General features: G+C 38.0%; 1 protein-coding gene across 2 annotated transcripts in view; it reads left to right on the top strand.

Annotated features, from left to right (window-relative positions):
• The window catches only part of LOC150086864 (ubiquitin carboxyl-terminal hydrolase 4-like), a 475,539-nt gene that overhangs the window by 246,867 nt on the left and 209,661 nt on the right, over positions 1–19,011 (top strand). For both annotated transcript variants that reach the window (XM_090372782.1, XM_090372781.1), the window contains one exon: positions 18,403–18,474. In XM_090372782.1, the coding sequence (XP_090228908.1) occupies positions 18,403–18,474 (72 nt within the window). The remainder of the gene's footprint in view (positions 1–18,402; positions 18,475–19,011) is intronic.

Raw genomic sequence — 19,011 nt, 5'->3', positions numbered from 1 at the left:
AAAATATAAAATTTGTAGAAAATCATCGATTTGTCGGGCTTCCTCTGGAAAGACTTTTAGTAAACATCATAACAAATTGGAAAAAAAGACTAATGGATTGGGAACATTTAAAAGCAAGTTGTAGCCAATTTCAAGATAGGAATAAATTACAATTTCTCAATTTTTTGGAGTCAGATTACTGGAATATTGAAGAAGTACTAGTTCCATGGAAAGCAGCTGAAGAACAATTGCTCGTATTTAATGACAATTTTTAATTACCAAATTGATATTAATGATTATCGAGATTTCTTGGAAAACGTTTTAAAAAATTCCAGAATTATGCAATTCCTGAAAGTGTTCAAAGAGCTAAAAATATTGTCAGAACAATTGCTGTAAGTTCAGCAGAAGCGGAAAGGGGTTTTTCAAAGATAACATAATGTTCAGAGAAGAGAAGTTGTCTAACTGTTTCTAATATATCAAACACAATGACTGTTAGTCTAATCAGCCTACCTCTAAAGGAATGGGATCCTACTCCGACAGTGAAAAGATGGTTAAGGATAAATCACTCAGCCGATGATGCTCGGATAAAAGCGAAGAAAATTGCAAGTGAGGACGCCAATCAAGAAGCAATATGGAAATATCTTAAATAAGTTTTATTGTTTTTTTTTTGTCAGGTATTATTTAATATTTTTTCATTAATATTTTAAAACTCTTTCTTATAACATAATCTAGTTTTGTGGACTTCTTTTATTGTTCTTATTTAAGAATTAACTGCATGAAATAATAAACTAGCTTTCAGTATATAGTTTTTTTATACTTAGAAGGGTCATTAGGGCAGCAAACCGGTTGTTAAATTATTTGAATCCCACCACTGCTACCAACTAATAGTTGAACTTCAAATCTGCTTGAACTCAATTGTCTTGGAAATTAACCCACATATCAGAAAAGATGATATTTACAAAGTAAAAAAAAAAAAAAATAAAAAAAAAAAAATAAAGATTTGATGATTTAATCAACTCATTGAAAAAGTCAAATCCCATAAATATCTGGAGCGCATATGGGATTACAGCCTTTGAAGCAATATGGAATATTAAACAGGAACTTAACAGTATAAATAAAACTAGAATGATCATACTCGGTGATATATTACTTGTTTTCATGTTACTAGTTTTTCATGTATTCATCTGTAATTTGATCTTCTGCCCCACCTAGTCATTTATGAGCATTCCTCAGCATTGAATACTGAATCCTCTGATGGCTAAATAAAGTTACTTGGAACCCACCAACCATCACAAAGTCAATAATTGCTAACATGCAAATCATCAGTTGGAAATAACTTCTTGCTGTTAGGGAGTTACTAGCTTGCTCCAGCTCATGACACAGGAGATCAGTACCCCTGATATCACTAGAGTTCTGACAGCCCCTTGAAGGAAAAGGAAGAAACATTGCACCTGTAACACCCAGCGGTGGTCTAAGCTTAACTTTGACTGCTCAAACACTTCTTCCCAGCCCATACAATTCCTCTGTACAACGTTCTCAGCATAGATGTCAACAAGTTGTGCAACAATAAGAAATACAGTGCTAAAGCCTTGTCGCAAACATTTCAACATATCCAATTCTAATTTTTGCTTTCCCTGTGTTATGTTACACCAAACTGACTCAACATTGCACTGTCCTTTTGTGTTAACTGGATGCATTTCCTTAGATTTCATTGTGTTTCTTAACTAACAGCATAACCCCTCCTCCCTTCCTATCCTGTCTATTCTTTCTGTACACATTGTACTCCCCAAATTTCAATTCTGAATCCCTTATATCTCAGTGGCACCAAGTCTCTGATATCCCAACAATATCTGCCTTGAATGTCTTAACCAGCACTTCAAATTCATCAAATTTGTTTACTATACGCCTAGCTTTGGTATACATGTGCCTGTTCTTACTCTTAGTTACTAACACAACCCATGTATTTATTTGTTTCATGACCTCCAGCAGTTCCTGAAATCCCCAGCAACTGGCTTTCTGGGCTGATACGCATTCCAATAGAAGCAGTGCAAGAATCATTTCCACCTCTGCCTGCAGCTACTATTAACCTGTTAGTCTGTGAATTCCCCCCCCCCAAGCTAGCAGTTTTCTGACCCACCTAACATTGCCTCGTAGCATCAGCAAATATTCTTGCACCCTTTCTATGTAAGTCTATCCCATCCCTGTAGAAGCAATCTCTTTCAAACACTTTCAAATTTAATCCTAACTCGTGACTTTTTTCAGCATTGACCTGTACTTGCTTAGTAAATCTGCAGATCTTCTACACTTTTGTCATTAGTGCCAGCATGTACAACAATATCACCTTTTGTGCCCTTAAAAGTTGATATCTGCTCTACAACGTCATCAACCTTTTCCCCTTGTAGATATACCCTGTTCCTGTTCCACTTTTCCTTTTTTGCACAATATATTTCCCATTTCCCTGACAGTTGAGTTACCAACAATAACTAGCTCCTAGCTCCTGTGGGACCAGCACTTTCTGCCCTGAAGGTTGCTGCTGCTGCTGTGTTACTTGGTGCATAAGAGTGTGATCTGGCATTGAGTTCGGCAGCCATTTTAATTCCTTTGAGGGCATCCACCCGACTCTTCAAGCTCTCATAGATGCCCATTAGAATGCTGAATTTCTTCACATTCTCTGCACCTAGCACACACAAAGACATCCTCCATGGCGATCATGTCCATCTGAGAGAGATCCACAAACATGTCGCATTTTGCACATTTTTTTAGACTGTGATGTGTTGGAGAATCGTCCTCTACAGTTCTCCCGTGAACTTTCGCTTCCACTTTGCACAAGTTACTTTGCTGCTCTAGTCTGGGGTATCATTTCCCTTTAAATACAATTTAGTTAACAATAAAAATTAAAAGGATTTATAAATTTAATTGATGAATTACCAATACTATACTAAGCTAACAGATTCCTACTACAGTCCTACACATTATGTTATCTAGTTTTATGTTAAGCCTTGCGCTCTCAAGTTCGAGATATACATAATGCTATTCCGTATTGATACACAATGGCGGCAAGTTTCGAACGGTACAAGTTTTACCGATACTTGGTAATAACCCATAAAATCTCTATCTAAGTTCAAAATAAACTAAATATCATAACTAGGAATATAAAGCTACTTCTAGAAAATAAATTTAATATGCCAATTTAGTCAATAAAATGGTAAAAATTTAAGAAAACTTCTCTATTTTCTGGAGCTATATAAACTTCGCCAGCACTGAGCTAATCTCGTTCCCCTCTTGTTCACCTGCAGTTGCTTCAATTTGCGTAATGACTCGCTGGTCATAATGTTTTGACTCATTGGTGTATATAGCATCAGCCAAAAAAAGCCCTCCTGTTTCACACATTCATTCATTCAAATGTTTGTCTAGTTCTGTCTTGAACTTATTTAAGTTGTTGACCTCCACTACAACAGATGGAAGTTTGTTACAGCTGTCACCCACCCACTGGCTAAAGGTGAATTTCCACAAGTCTGTTCTACAATTGTCTTTCCTCAATTTGAATTTGTCCCCTCAGTGAATAATCTGAACAAGAGGTAGAATCCCATTAGCATTGAGCTTGCTCAAACTATTAAAGGCCATATTCACCTCAATTAGATCAACTCTCGGGTGATGGCGCCTCCGTAGCCAGGTGGGCAGGAGCCGCAGTGCATAGCACATGCTTCTTGATTAGACCGGGGTTCAAGCGTGTGCCCACCAAATACGGAGGATGTGGAAAGGTCAGGGAATGACTACTGCATATCCCCGGAGCAATATGGCCTTAGTTGCTAATGCTCCTAAAAACTACAACATCAACCTCTCGGCTGCCTACTCTCCAGAAACTGCAATTTTCAGAACTTAACCTTTTCTTGGAAACACCAACCCTTTGTTCCCCTCACCAATTTCATGGTCCTCCTCTGTACTCATTCCAGCAGCTCTACATCTTTCCTATATTCAAGCTTCCAGATCTGTATACAGTACTCAAGGTGTAGCCTGACCGTTGCCTTATACAAGGGGACAGTTCACTTCCTTATCCCTGCTAGCAAAATTCTTGTATATCATTGACAAGAGACCATGAGCTGTGCTTGCAACCTGTCTGCACTGCACAGAAAACTTCATATCTGAAGTTTTATCTCTTCATATCTTCATATCTAGGTTTACTGCTATCCATATGCAGTACTTTGTATTTTTCAATGTTTAACTTCAGTTGCCACCTCTCAGCCCATCTGCTCAACTTTTCCGGATCCTCTTGCAGTAGCGTACTATCATTACTGTCATTAACAAGTCTGCCAACCTTCATATTGTCTACAAACTTAGATGTTAACCCTGATGTACCTTCATCAATATCATTGATAAATACCAAAAATAACAGTGGGCCCAACACTGAGCCCTGATGGACTGGTAATAATATTAGTCCACAAAGAGCAGTGTCCATTTATTACCACTCTCTGTCTTCTCCCACTCAACCATCCTTTTATCCCTTTGTAGCAACTGGCCTTTAATGCCATATGATGTGGTTACAAAGTTCCTTTGTAACCACATATCAAATCAAATTTTTCAGACAAAACTTCCTGTTTACAAACCCCGTGCTGCTGACTTATAACTGCAGTCTTGTTGAGATGATCCTGCATTGATTACTTAACCAGTGATTCCATTATTTTTCCTGGAACAGAAGTTAGACTAGCAGGTCTCTAATTGACTGTGTCACCCTTTGATCTCCCTTTGTGAATTTTGCACATCTCCAGTCCAATGGGGACCTTCCCTGAGTCCAAGGAAACTTTCATAATTATCACTAAGGGTTTGTTTACTTCCTTTGCTGCTTCCTTTAATAGAACTGGATAGATCCCATCCACCCCAGGTGCCTTTCTTATGTTCAATTTCAACAATTTCTCCTCCACTTTACTCTCAGTTATTGTAAAATCATTTAGCTTCCTAATAGAGTTTAATAAGCTTATTGTTTCCACTTCCCTAGAGAACTTCTCATGTGAAATGTAGATTCAAAATACTCATTCAGTTTGTCAGCTACCTCAACAGGTTCATCAACAATCAAACTGCCTATGTCAAGTGGACCAATGCAATTCATTCCCTTCCTTCTAGACTTTATATAAGTAAAGAAGTCTTCACTGTTTTTCGTTTCATTGTTTGTCAAAGATTTGTCGTAATCTGCCTTTACTTCCCTAATGTCCTTTGTGACTTGATTACAGACTACCTTATATCTACCATAGGCATCTGCATCTCCTGATAATTTATGTGCATTATTAACAATATATAATTATATTGTTAATAATGTATAATTAATTATACATTATTAATTATTATATTGTTAACATTTTATTAATATTATTATTGTTAATATTATTATTAACAATATTAACAAGGACCTGCTGGTTATGTGTTGGTTATAACAATATTAATATTGTTAACAGGAAAGACTGCTTCTACAGGGATGGGATACACTTAATTAGGAAGGGTGCAAGAATATTTGCTGATCCGGTCAAAGCAGAGTTAGGTGGGTTGGAAAACTGCTCACTTGGAGAGATTCACAGATTAATAGATTAAGAGTAGCTACGGGCAGAGGTGAATGTGATTCTTGCACTGCTACTATTGGAATGAACAGCAGCCTGGAAAGCATGGTATTGGGGATTTCAAGGTTGGGAGTCATCATGGAACAAGTAAAAAATGGGATGTGTTATGGTAACTAATAGTAAGAACAGGTTATGTATACTTGCATGTAAGCCAGTGCAAGGAGTGTAATAAATAAATTCTGATGTTGTTGGGATATCAGCGACGTGGTGTCACACAGATACACCTGAGGCAAAACATTGACCACCAATCCAATATGATGTTGGTTCTCCCCGTGCAGCCAAAACAGCTCATACCCGGCAAGGCATGGATGCTACAAGATTTCTAAATGAATCTTGTGGTATTTGGTACCAACACATAACCAGCAGATCCTTTAACTCCTGTAAGATCCATGGTTGAGACGCTGCAGATCGGAGTTCTGTTCCAACACAAACCACAGAGTAGTAGTAGTAGTAGTTGTGGTGGCATGTGATGCAAGAAAGCAAGTGTATGAGCTTATGCAGCATCAGCCAAAAAAAAAAAAAAAAAATCACACCATTCCCTCCAAATGCCTGTCCAGTTCCTCCTTAAATTTATTTAACCTATCAACTTCCACAACGACAGATGGAAGTTTGTTCCGGCAATTAACCACACGCTGGCTAAAGGCAAATTTCCGCACATCTATTCTACATCTGTCTTTTCTTCATTTGAATTTAAGCCACACAAGTCTCGCTCCATTTCCGTCTCCACAAGCGATTCATACACGATAGATTTGACAGCCCCCCAACAGAAAGAAATCAAGGCTCAATAAATCAGGTGAGCGTGGGGCCAGGCAATGGGTCCACCACGGCCAATCCAATCCATCGACGCCCAAAACACCTGTTCAAATGGTCACCAACACACCTTTCATAATGGGCAGGCGCCCCGCCATGTTAAAACCAAATGTTGCATCTCACATTTGCTGGAACATCGTCAAGTAACCCTGGTAGAACTTGTTCAAGAAAGATCCGATATTTAGTGGAGTTCATGCGGGATGGTAACAGGTATGGGCCGACTAAGCAGTCACTGACCATACCTGCCCACAAATTTATTGCGAAGCGATGTTGTGCCGCATGGGGGCGCACACCGTGTGGGTTGTCGTGAGCCCACACATGAGCATTGTGCTGATTGAATAAGCCTTTCCGAGTGAAATGAGCCTCATACGTGAACAAAACATAGGCTGGAAAATTCAAGTCTTGAACACTTTCTTGGAGAAACCACTGCGCAAAAGCCACACATGCAGGATGATCTTTGGGGAGCAGTAACTGAACCCTTTGGAGATGAAACGGGTGTAAGGAATCGTTGTGCCAGATACTCTGTGCACTGCAACGAGACACTCATAAGGCAGAGGCAACGGCACGTGTGCTGGTAGTAGGATTATTCTTGATGGCATTAAACACACTTTCTTCCATGGCGGGAGTTCGCGTCGAACGTGGTCTGCCCGCACTACCTCCTGTTACCTCTAAGTGACCCATAATTGCACAAATTTTGATGCACGCGCGCAAACAAATGGTGGTCCGGTACATGTCTGTCTGGGAAACGTTCTCCATAAATTCATTGAGCGGCTTGTTCATTGCCCTCTGTTAATCCATACACTAGGTGCATGTCTGCCAGCTCACAGTTCATATATCGATGCATGCTCTTTGTGCGGCGACTACCGCGCCGTCTACTGACTTACGGTGACGTCACCGGTTATGGAAACGTCACCGTAAGTCGGTAGTTCCTATGCAATTCACATTCCTTTAGATGTTACCTACCACCCCTAAATGTTTATACCAATATTTTTGAGACATTCTGTATAAAAGAAAAGTCATTTATCGTACAAATCTATTTACGGTACATAACTGGTGTTCATTTACATCTAATCTATTCATTTTTCTCATTTAATCTGTTAATACATGCTATCATTTCCATAAAATTTCTCTCAATTAAAAATCTCAACTCTCTCTACAGCCTCAAACACTAAACTAATTCAATCTTAATCCCTTCCTCATATTTCTCTTAATCACCAATATCAATTCTCTTCACAACAGCAATCCATAATTCGCTAACTTAATGCTAACAATTCCATGTAATCTCTCTTAGTTCAGTAATATCAATTTTCCTTACAAATTCAGCCAATAAACCAACTCAATACTAAACATTTCCTTATTTCTCGTGTTTCTTCAACCTTACTCTAAAATAATCCACTACTTTATCTAAGTATCATTTTCCAAAACAACACAGTTCAGAGGACTTACCTTCCTCCTTTTTCACGGTGGGATTCCTTTGTGCAGGTTCCTTCCACAGAGTGCGGTGATGTCTCTCTCTCTCTCTCTCTCTCTCCCTCTCTCTCTCTCTCTCTCTCTCTCTCTCTCTCTCTCTTCAGTTGAACTCTGCATCTCTACTGTATAGCTCTTTGAGTACTTCTTATTTCAGGATTTTGAGAACAGTTCTCTGTTAATACTGAAGGAAATCACCACAGCAGTAGTAGAAGCCAGGGCACTATGACTGACTTTGTTATTCAACTTCCGGATTAACTTCTAGCACAGGAACTTGCCTGGCGGAACCCTTCACTATATAGATGGACACATCCAGAAATGGACCCAAACTGAACCCAGACACTACCACTGGAAGTCTGCATCCCCTCGGAACATTAACCACAAACCCCTCTTTTGGTACGAGCAACTTATTTATTTCCTTCTCATTTATTTATTTATTGAATTGATTTCAAGTTATAATCGTCCCTTTTACTGCTTTTTTTATACACAAGCTTATGTGCAAACCCCAGAGGGGTTTGCACGCATTTACGTATCTCCCCCTATCTAATAATAAAGCTGACCCATTCACAGTGTTATTCTTTAAACTTGGTCTTCTTCCTTTGGTGGGAAAAACAGAATATTTTCCCCACCCAATGAAACACTTTCATCTTTCACCTCAAGATCACCTGTTAATAATACCTTTGAACCACTTATACTGACACCCTTTCCTAAACTGCACTGTGTCGAATCTTCAAGTAGTGGTGTAATAGAGGGATTAAACTATTGTTCAGAAGCACTTAATTTTTACCCTTCTGCTCCTGCCATACCAGTGTTTACCATATTCCTTAATTGCACTCACTACCAGGCCTACTGCCACTAATGGAAATATTTCCGTAAAGATGTTTTCGTTATTCCTAAAGTGCTTTACTTCCATACACATCCTATGACCACTACCATCACTCCTCACAAGAGGTGAACTAAGAGAAATATATTTGTAAAATTTTATATCTTACAGTTTTGTGACGTTTTCAGGTTTCCGTTGCATTTGTACTGTGCACAACAATCCCTCGTTTTCAAATTCAGCACTATTAATGCTTTATTGTTGTCGATTTTATAACCTTTATGTGAATAAAATATGGATAATTATTTTTTAAATTAGTAGCGAGAGACCAGTACTTTTGTATCAATACCGGGATTTGAATACTGGGGAAAAAAAAAAAAAAAAAAAAGATCGGGATCCCGGTACCGTAGCCTAGTGGTCAGGCGTGCGGGTGCATATGTCGGTTCCGATATTTCCTGTCAGAGACTTGGTAATTTGGAATCTCGTCTTTTCGACCTTCTCTGGCTTAAAATCTCTCTACCACATTCTGTCCAATTCATCTTTTGTCTCTAACGTTCTCCCAAGTCCACTAATCACTTGGAGCTCTTTGACTTCCTCTCTTTGCAGTTTGACTTTCTCCAGTCCAACTTTCCTAGCAGTGAGGTAATTTTCCTTGGTGATTTTAATGTTCATAACTCCAGCTGGCTTCCGTTTTCTAGTCACATAGGCGCAGCTGGTCGAGATCCTTAGGCTTTTGCAATTACTGATACCCTTGCACATTGTTCATATACGTATCAGAATACCTGACAATCTTAACCATACAGCCAACATGTTGATCTCTTACTCACAAACAACCCTTCTTAAGTACATGGTCGAAGCAAGTGGTCCTTTAGGCACCTCAGATCACAACTTGGTGATTTTCTCTTCTCCAATAGAGCCTTAATCTCATGGCTATTCCCAACCTCGTGTTCTTTGGCATTACAAGAATGCAAAATGGGATGACCTGCGAGATTTCTTTTCCTTGGTCGGATTACTGTTTCAAAACTTCTCATGTTAATGTTTGCTCAGATCGTGTCAGCGAAATTATTCTTGTAGGAATGGAATCCTTTATTCCACACTCCACTTTAAAATGATGTCCTTTATCTAAACCTTGGTTTTCCAATAAATGTGCTAGGGCTGTTCAAAAGAAGAATGTTGCCTATCTTAATTGGCTTCTTTCCAATTCTTCAGTTTCATTTTCTGCCTACACTAAGGTTTGCAACAATTGTAAAGCAGTTATTAATCAGTCCAAACTAGATTTTGAACAGGCTAAAAGTAGAAAACTTGCTTCTTGCCCTAATGTTAGCTGAGCATTCTGGTCTCTTGCCAAAGCTATTGGCTGCAACTTTTGCTCATCTCTGCTCCCACCTCTGTCAAAACCAAATGGTTCTATTGTCACTTCAGCCAAGGATAAAGCTGACCTGCTAGCATCCCATTTTTCTTCCAACTCACGTATTAATGATCTTGGTAAAACACCTCCCACCATTTCCAACATGCTCCATTCAATGCCTCCTGTTGTCTTCCATCAAAAGGATGACAGAAGGATTTTGACAAATCTTGATGCTCAGAAAGCTCCAGCTCCTGACGGTATTTCTCCACTTGTTCTCAAACCTGTGCTCTTGAACTTACTCCTGTTGCTTGCCGCCTTTTTTTCACTTTCTTATTCCAAAGGTGTTTTTCCTTCTGCTTGGAAATTTGCTCATATCCAGCCAGTTCCTAAAAATGGTGTCAAATCCCTCCCATCTAATTATCGACCCACTGCACTTACTTCTACTCTTTCTAAAGTAATGGAGAAATCAATTAACCATCAACTCTTAACCCTTTGCCTGTCTACATATATTTCCCATGTACTAAGCCGTACATTCATTTGAAATAGTTACTTTTATCATGTTGCGTGACTATCTAGAGAAATTTTTTATGTATCTAGTATGTCAGGGTACACGTAACGGACCAAGGATATGCATGGATGTGTGCATCCCGTATTATGCACAGAACGTACCAGAAACATTTATTATCTGCGCGCTTTGTGCATCACATATGATGCTCGTTTGAATTACCGCCGCCTCCCACTTCTTTGTATTATATTTGCGGCAAACTGTTAGAACACGTGCACAAGTGGTCCAGTGTTTGTTATTTCCTCACTGTAATAAGTTCTAAATATGAACCCTGCAATGTTTATGGGAAAAGAAAACAAACGACTAGAGATAAAGAAAGTAGTTCTGAGAATGAGATTTTTTATGATGGTCAATATTCCGACAGTGGCAGTGAAGATGAATATGTACAGTCTAATGAAAAAACGACTCAAACAATTCTTTCTCTTCTTCGGAGTCATCTGTATATGAAAATGTACAACCTAACCGCAATAATCCACAAAATATGGCTACATGGGGAAGCAATTTTCAAGAATCACCAAGAATTAATTTCACGGGAAATTCTGGTTTGAAAATACGTATTTCTCCAACCAATGGTATTGTGCAACCAATTGATGTTTTTGAGCAGTTTATTGACGAGGAAATTATAAAACTAATGGTGATCAAAACAAATAAGTATGCACAGCAGCATTTAGCAAGATATCGTCTTCGATGTAACAGAAGAAGAAATGAGATAATTTCTTGGCGTGATTTTTGTCACAGGCCTTATTAGGTATCCAAATCTAGAAGATTACTGGAAGAAAGATGAGTTATATTATCATCCTTGTTTGCACAAAATTGGTATGAGCTATAACAGATTTACCTTGATTTTGAAAAACTGGCATGTCACAGACAATTAAGCAGCGGTACCCGGTGGCAAGTTATATAAAATTTCTAATTTCACAAAATTCTTTATAAAAAAAATTCAAGAAGTTTATACCCCCGATGAAGAAATTTCCGCTGATGAAACCATGATTTCCCGCAGAGGCAGACTTCAGTTTCGTCAATGTAACCCAGGAAAAGCCCATAAATACGGGATTAAATTATTCAAACTGTGTGAAATGACGGGTTTTATATCTGGAATTTCTCAGTTTACTGCGGCCAAGGAACTTCTAATTTATTACCAGGCCTGGATCATTCCAGATCTGTAGTCGTATCCTTAGCTGAACCACTGCTAAATGAAGGTGGAATTTTGGTTGCAGACAACTGGTACAGTACCATACCTTTAGCAACTTACCTGAAGAACAAAAATACAGATTATTGTGGAACTTTAAAATCTAATAGAAAAGGGCTGCCCGACGAAGTAAAGTCAAAGAAATTAGAGAAAGGAGGAAAAGTAGGAATGGTAAATAACGACGGAATACGTGTTATGAAATATAAAGACAAGAAAGATATATAAATATATGATTTCAAGTTACCACGGTACAAATAAGAAAGCCGTTGAAAAAAGAAGAAATGCAGGAGAGGCCGTTGAAAAGAAAAACCGAAAAGGGGGAAACTATTTCAAAACCTGCAGTTATAAAAGAATATAACAGAATAAAAGGAGGAATTGATCTTTCAGATCAAATGATCTCATATTATAGTCTGGCCAGAAAGAGTGTTAAATAGTATCGAAAAGTCTTGTTTGAATGCTTAAAAATTGCTATAGTGAATAGTTGGGTTATCTATAACAAGTTTTACTCAAATAAAACAATCCAGCTAGCAGCATTTTCAAAAGCTGTTACAATGTCTCTGCTTTGTATGGCCAAAAAAAGTTCTATAAATAAACCAATTAAAAAGGCCCACACATTACGAAATATACCAAGAACAGAAGACGGAAAACTCATTCGGAGAAGGTGTCATTGTTGTTACACAAAATCATATCGAAGGAAAATTGCAAAGAAGCAATGAAAAAATCTAAACATGTCTCACCAGAATGTGTCGAATGTGACAAACTATTTTGCCTACCTTGTTTCAATGAATACGATAAATAATATTATGTAGTATATTGAATGAGAAATATAAGCTACTTTATTTATATTTGTGCGTTTTTTTATATATTTAGTAACTCACCAATATTATTTCAGATAATTCGCATTCTTGCACTTTGTGAATCAGATGTGATGCACACTGAGTTGGAAGACATAAACTATAACACGTTTAGATTGAAAAACTGAGTAAGTTTCAAACGTTTATCGAAAATTTATCGTATTTAAAACTCCAGTAAGTGTGTATCACATGCGATGCACAGGCTTATAGAAAATATATCGTGTGTATCCCATGTGATGCATGGGACAGGCAAAGGGTTAAACTACCTAGAAACCTGCCATCTGATCAACAATCATCAGTATGTTACCCATTTATGGACAAATTCAATGGAAAAGTTCTGTAAAACACAAGTAGAGCAGTGCGCTTGACATCTCAAAGGCTTTCGATCGTGTTTGGCCTAAAGGTCTTCTAAACAAGCTTCCATCTTATGGTTTGCCAACTGTTTTTTGTAATTGGTTATCCAGTTTTCTCTCTGATCACTCACTGAGGGTGATGGTAGATGTCGCTCTGTCTTCTAACTTCTCCACTAATGCTGGTGTCCCCCAAGGTTCAGTTATTTCCCCCACTCTTTTCCTCTTGTATATTAATGACCTTCCATTGACCAGAAATCCTATCCATAGTTTTGCTAATGATAGCACATTGCATTCCACTTTCCATTTTGAGTAATCTTGCCCTGCTCAATCAGCTTCAACTTCTTGAATATCCACTACCAATTCCTTAAATGCTGATCTCCAGTGGGGCAAAAGACAACTTAGTTGATTTCAATGCTTCTAAAACTCAGTCCTGCCTTATATCGCGCAAAAAGGATCCTTCAGCTCCTATGCTTATCTTTGGTGACACTTAGATTTCTAGGCAAGATGATATATCTCTTTTGGGGATTACACTGACTACTAAGTGAAGTGAAGTGGGAAATTATCGACCTGTCAGTCTGACTTCAGTAGTAGGGAAAATCATGAAGGCATTGATCAAGGGTGGAATTCAGGATCATTTGGATCGAATTGAAATTCTCAAGGATACTCAGCATGGTTTTGTAAAGGGAAAATCATGTTTAACAAATCTGGTTCGCTATTTCGAAAGGGTCACTCACGAGCTGGATTTAGGGAATAATTTCGACATTGTTTATTTAGATTTCAGCAAAGCTTTTGACTCAGTCCCACATGAGCGGTTGCTTTATAAGCTGGAACAGGTTGGAATCACTGGGAAAATCCTTAGATGGATAGAAGGATGGCTTCAGGGCAGGAGGCAGAGGGTTGTGATAAATGGCTATTCCTCAGATTGGGTTGATGTAAGAAGTGGGGTTCCCCAAGGATCAGTATTAGGACCACTGTTGTTTTTAATTTTCATAAACGACATTGATGAAGGGATAGAGAGCGTGATGTCTAAATTTGCAGATGATGTTAAAATTGGTAGAGTAGTTAATGATCACTGTCAAGCTGAGCTTCTTCAGAGAGACCTAGATAGACTTCAAGAATGGTCAGAAAAATGGCAGCTGTGCTTTAATCCAACAAAGTGTAAGGTATTACACCTGGGAAACAGTAATCCCAAAATAACTTATTCACTTGGTGGAGTTCAACTAAACCCAGTACTGGAGGAAAGGGACTTGGGTGTTACGATACGGTCAGACATGAAATTCTCTGAGCATTGTAAACATGTTGCATGGAAGGCTCATGGTGTCCTATCGATGATCTATCGAACTTTTGCAAGTAGAGATAGGGACGTGATAATCCCATTATATAAGGCCTATGTTAGACCACACTTGGAATACTGTGTTCAAGTATGGAGACCGCACCTAAAGAAAGACATCGAGCTTCTTGAAAGGGTGCAAAGAAGGGTAACTCGCCTGGTGAGATCGGCAAAAGGGCGTCCTTATGAAGAAAGACTTCGAATATGTGGGTTGCAGAGTTTGGAAACTAGACACCTTAGAGGAGATTTGATTGAGGTGTTTAAGGCTCTGAGAGGCATCAGTAAAATGAATGAGGACAAAATTTTCAAGATTATAAATGATGCTAGAACTAGGGGACATAAATTCAAGTTACGCGGGGCAATGTTTAGATTGGACTGCAGGAAGTTTTATTTTAGCCAGCGAGTTATAAATTACTGGAATAAGTTGCCTTCATGGGTGGTAGAGGCCGACAGTTTGGGGAAATTCAAAGGTCATCTGGATAGTACTTTCGGGTAAGGGAAGCGCATAGGATGATAGGATTAATTTCCTTTTTATTTAATTTTTAATTTTATTTTATTATTTTTATTTATTTATTAATTATTATTATTTATTTATTTAATTTTTGTTTTTATCATTGTTTTGTTCGGATTTTTTTTTTTTTTTTTTTTTTTTTTGGCTGGGCAGCATAAGCCATAGGCTTTCTTGCACCATACGGCCGTTACTAATACTAATACTAATACTAATACTAATACTAATCTCTTTTGGCACAAGCACATTGCAAATATTGCTTCCCCTGCTTCTGAAAAATTTGGTTTTCTCTTTTGCTCTCAATGTTACTTTTCTTCCAAACAGCTGTTCACTCTGTAAAAATCTCAAATCCACCCTTCCATGGAATATTGTTCCCACATCTGTGGTGGTGCCCCCAAAACCTCTCTCAGGCTTCTTGATTCTATTCAGAAGAGGGCAGTTAAGTTAATTAATGACTGATCTTTAACAGACCCTCTCCACTCTGTTTCATAGACTTTCTGTTTCTGCTGCATGCCTTTTCTACAGATACTTCCACGGGCACCGTTCTTCTGAATTGGCTTCTATAATTCCTGCTCTCTCTTTCAAAACACTCCGAACATGTGCTGCCACCAGCCAGCATCCATTTACTGTCCAACTTCAAACTCACAGAACCAACTTTTCATATTCCTCGTTTATTCATTGAACTGCTGTTTTCTGGAACAATCTTCCTTCATACGTATTTCCTGAAAATTTCTGTCTACAGAAGTTCGTCTAATGTCAACAAATATCCTCTTTCATCTTCTCAGCCTCCAACCCAAGCATGGTACTAATTACTACAGGTTCTTATACTTCTCATGGTTGGGGGTTCTCATAAAAGGGGGGAAGGAAAGCTTGCTTTCTTGCATCATGTTTTTACTAATGCTAATATATACATATATGAATTGCAATATAAGAAATTGAACAGGTATATTAAGGGATTGTAATATGGTTTATGTGCTAGAGATACTGCATTTGCATCGTTCATTTTCTGTTCTCATCCTCTATTTTATTTAATTTTTAATTCCCCCTTTTGTTTTTTATTTTTTGTGCCCCTGTAAACATGAGCACCTTGAAGCACAGCCATGTGGGCTTTCCTGTTAAGTCAGCCCTGTGATCAAGTTCGGCTAGAGTGAAATTATGTCTAACGTTGGAGATTTCTACTAGAAGTGTTCAGTGTATTTTTCTAGGATGCTGTTTGATTGGGAGTGGGCAGGAGTTTTCATTCATCAATAACTGGTCACAGCTTAATTGTAATTTTAGGCTGTTCAGGAAGTTTTGTATTTATAGCGACTCCCCAGCTTGCGTAATACTCGACTTATGGAAATTCGACTTGACGTAAGTTTTTGCCAGCCGGTGCAAACTTAAAAAAAATCTTGGAAACATATTTTGCATCCCATAGGAATAAATGGAGGTATCATGAAAATATAATGTGAACCCAATAACACACTGGTTTTTTTGGTAATTCATTCCAAGACCTTGGAAGTTAAAATTTTCGCTATACAGGCTGGCCTCGATTAACGTGATTAATTCATCTCGCGAGCGCATCACGCAAAACGGAAACACGTTAATCGAATATAATAATCAATAGGAAAGATTATAATTGGTCCTTGACCTTCTGGAATGTCCATAAAGAATTTTAAAAAACTTTTTAACTGTATACAATGTAACAGATAATGATAATAATTATGGAATTAAATGTTTATTGCATAAAACAGCGGTTCCCAAACTGTGCGCTGCGGAATATTTTAAATTTTCGAGGGAAGCACAGCGATACTCGATATCTGTTGGACACCGCGCGAGCTACTAGCTCGAGATTAGTCACAGTTTCAGCATTTCTTATTAAGTTGTTTGGACCTAACTACTAAACGGAACTGTTTGATATTTCTTTTGGTCTGGGTGTGCCTTAAAAAAATTACTGAGACACTAAGGATGCCGTGAACCGAGAAAGTTTGGGAACCTCTGACATAAAATACACAATGAAGAAATGACTGTTGCGGAAATATTTGAACAGTGTTGACTTTCTCTGTTCATCAATCAATTTCTGATAGCCGACAAGAATCTTCTCAGGGCCCTGGCGAAATAAATATCGCAGAGAACCTCAAACCTTTTGTTTGAGGTTCTATGCGATACGAAAGATTTCATCTAATTCTTTTACCGTTATCTCCTTCGCGGTAACATTTTCATCTGGCTCATCTAAAAATTTGAATTTTTATGCAAATGTGCATTGACTTTATTAGCAGGAGACAAACAAGTAACACATCTTCTTCCGATGGTTGATGGTTAGTTAGTTAGTTATTTGGTTTTTAGGAGCATTAGCAACTAAGGCCATATTGCTCCGGGATATGCGGTGGTCATTCCCTGACCTTTCCCCATCCTTCGTATTTGGTGGTGACGGGCTCGAACCCCGGTCTAATCAAGAAGCGTGTGCTACGCACTGCTGCTCCTTCCCACCTGGCTACGGAGGCGGCCGATGGTTGATGGAACACACTGAGGCGGGCAGCAGGCAAACGTTTGTTTATTGACCGTACAACTCGCGGTAAGCGTAATGTGCAATTCAAATCTTTTTCAACTATCGCATAAAAAAAAAAAAAATCGTGTTAACTGGAAATTTGCATCGTGTAAAGTGAAAAGTGGTATAATTTTTCAAATCGTGTTAATCGAACTCGCGTTATGCGAGGCCTGGCTGTATAACTAAGCTATTTATCTCTCTAAAAGTTCATTTTTATAATGGAAATTGTACTGCACTTTCATATGTTTCGTTATAAGAATCAATTTTGAATGCCTTCGATATTTTTCTAAAACACATTTCTGGAGGTTACTACCATAAAACAATAAAAACAATTTGCACTTTCCGATTTATTGGTCTTTGCCCTTAGCGCAATCTGTTATAAACTTGATCTTATTGCATTTCCGATAATCCTGATAACTGGAATTCTGTGGTTTTTACGTTATGGTATTATGGCGAAATGAGTTCCCCTTCACTGAAATCTTCAATCATATAAAAAACATAAATAAATTTTCAGAATCTTCTCTTCATTCCTATTTACTTATTGCAATGGTGAAGGGAAAGGAACCAACGGCAAGTGCTGGCAGTGCTAGGAAACGAAACAAAATTGATTTCGAATGTGGCTAAGCTTGTTATAGTTTTGATTCATTTCTCATGTTATGGTTTGGAAATAGCATCAGAAGGCACTTTCTCAGCTGATCTTGTAGCTTCTGAAATTGGGTTGTTATGAAAAATCTCAAGAATTTTCATAATCCCATTTCCATAAGAACCTTATATGAAATAGAAGTTCTGGATATCAGTGGTGAATAGAATATGGCTGCAAAACAATCCATGCCACAATGGAAATATTTTACTATGTTCAGCAACCATCGATTTGAAAAGCCAAAGTTTACATATGTGTCTTTTTGAAAGTTTAACGTAAAAATAAGTGTTTGTGTGACTTTTTATTTTGTGCCATATAATATGGCTCAGAGTTTTTTTGCACATAGCTTTCAAATACCATTTGTGTACATGTACAGGGTAATAATTAAATTTTTTTAATTTAACAGATATGAAATTCCAGTGTCATCCAGTGATGATGTAAACACACTTGTTTTACCAGTTTATATGAGAGAAAAGAGGTTAGTGGGCATTCTTGATTGTGTTAAATTAGCTGTACTGTAAATTTTTATATGGTATTTTTAAACAAGACATAAAAGGTTATTGAAATGCATGTGTAATAAGCGCCGGTCATTGTGATCACATTTGTGAATTGAATTTTAATTCAATTAAACAGCGATTCTAATTAGCGGAAATAGGAAGAATATTATCCACAGGCTATAAAAGTAAAGATATATTAAGTACAAATTTACCCTTTATTACCTTGCCAATTAAAAAATTAAATGATACGTGAAATTCAGAATAATATACGTGATAATCGGAAGAATTAATATGTACTGTTATATGTACATAGGCACCTCCATGGCCAGGTGGGAAGGAACAGCAGTGCGTAGCACATGCTTCTTGATTAGACCGGGGTTCGAGCCCGTGACCACCAAATACGGAGGATGTGGAAAGGTCAGGAAATGACCACCGCATATCCCGGAGCAATATGGCCTTAGTTGCTAATGCTCCGAAAAACCAAATAACAAACAACAACAATGTAATCAGACATTAGC

Source organism: Mastigoproctus giganteus, chromosome 4 (assembly GCF_048544385.1).
Source record: "Mastigoproctus giganteus isolate SK-2022 chromosome 4, ASM4854438v1, whole genome shotgun sequence".
Classification (NCBI taxonomy): Eukaryota; Metazoa; Arthropoda; class Arachnida; order Uropygi; family Thelyphonidae; genus Mastigoproctus; species Mastigoproctus giganteus.
Note: the sequence above shows the minus strand (reverse complement) of the source record. Positions and strands in the feature narration are given on the sequence as shown.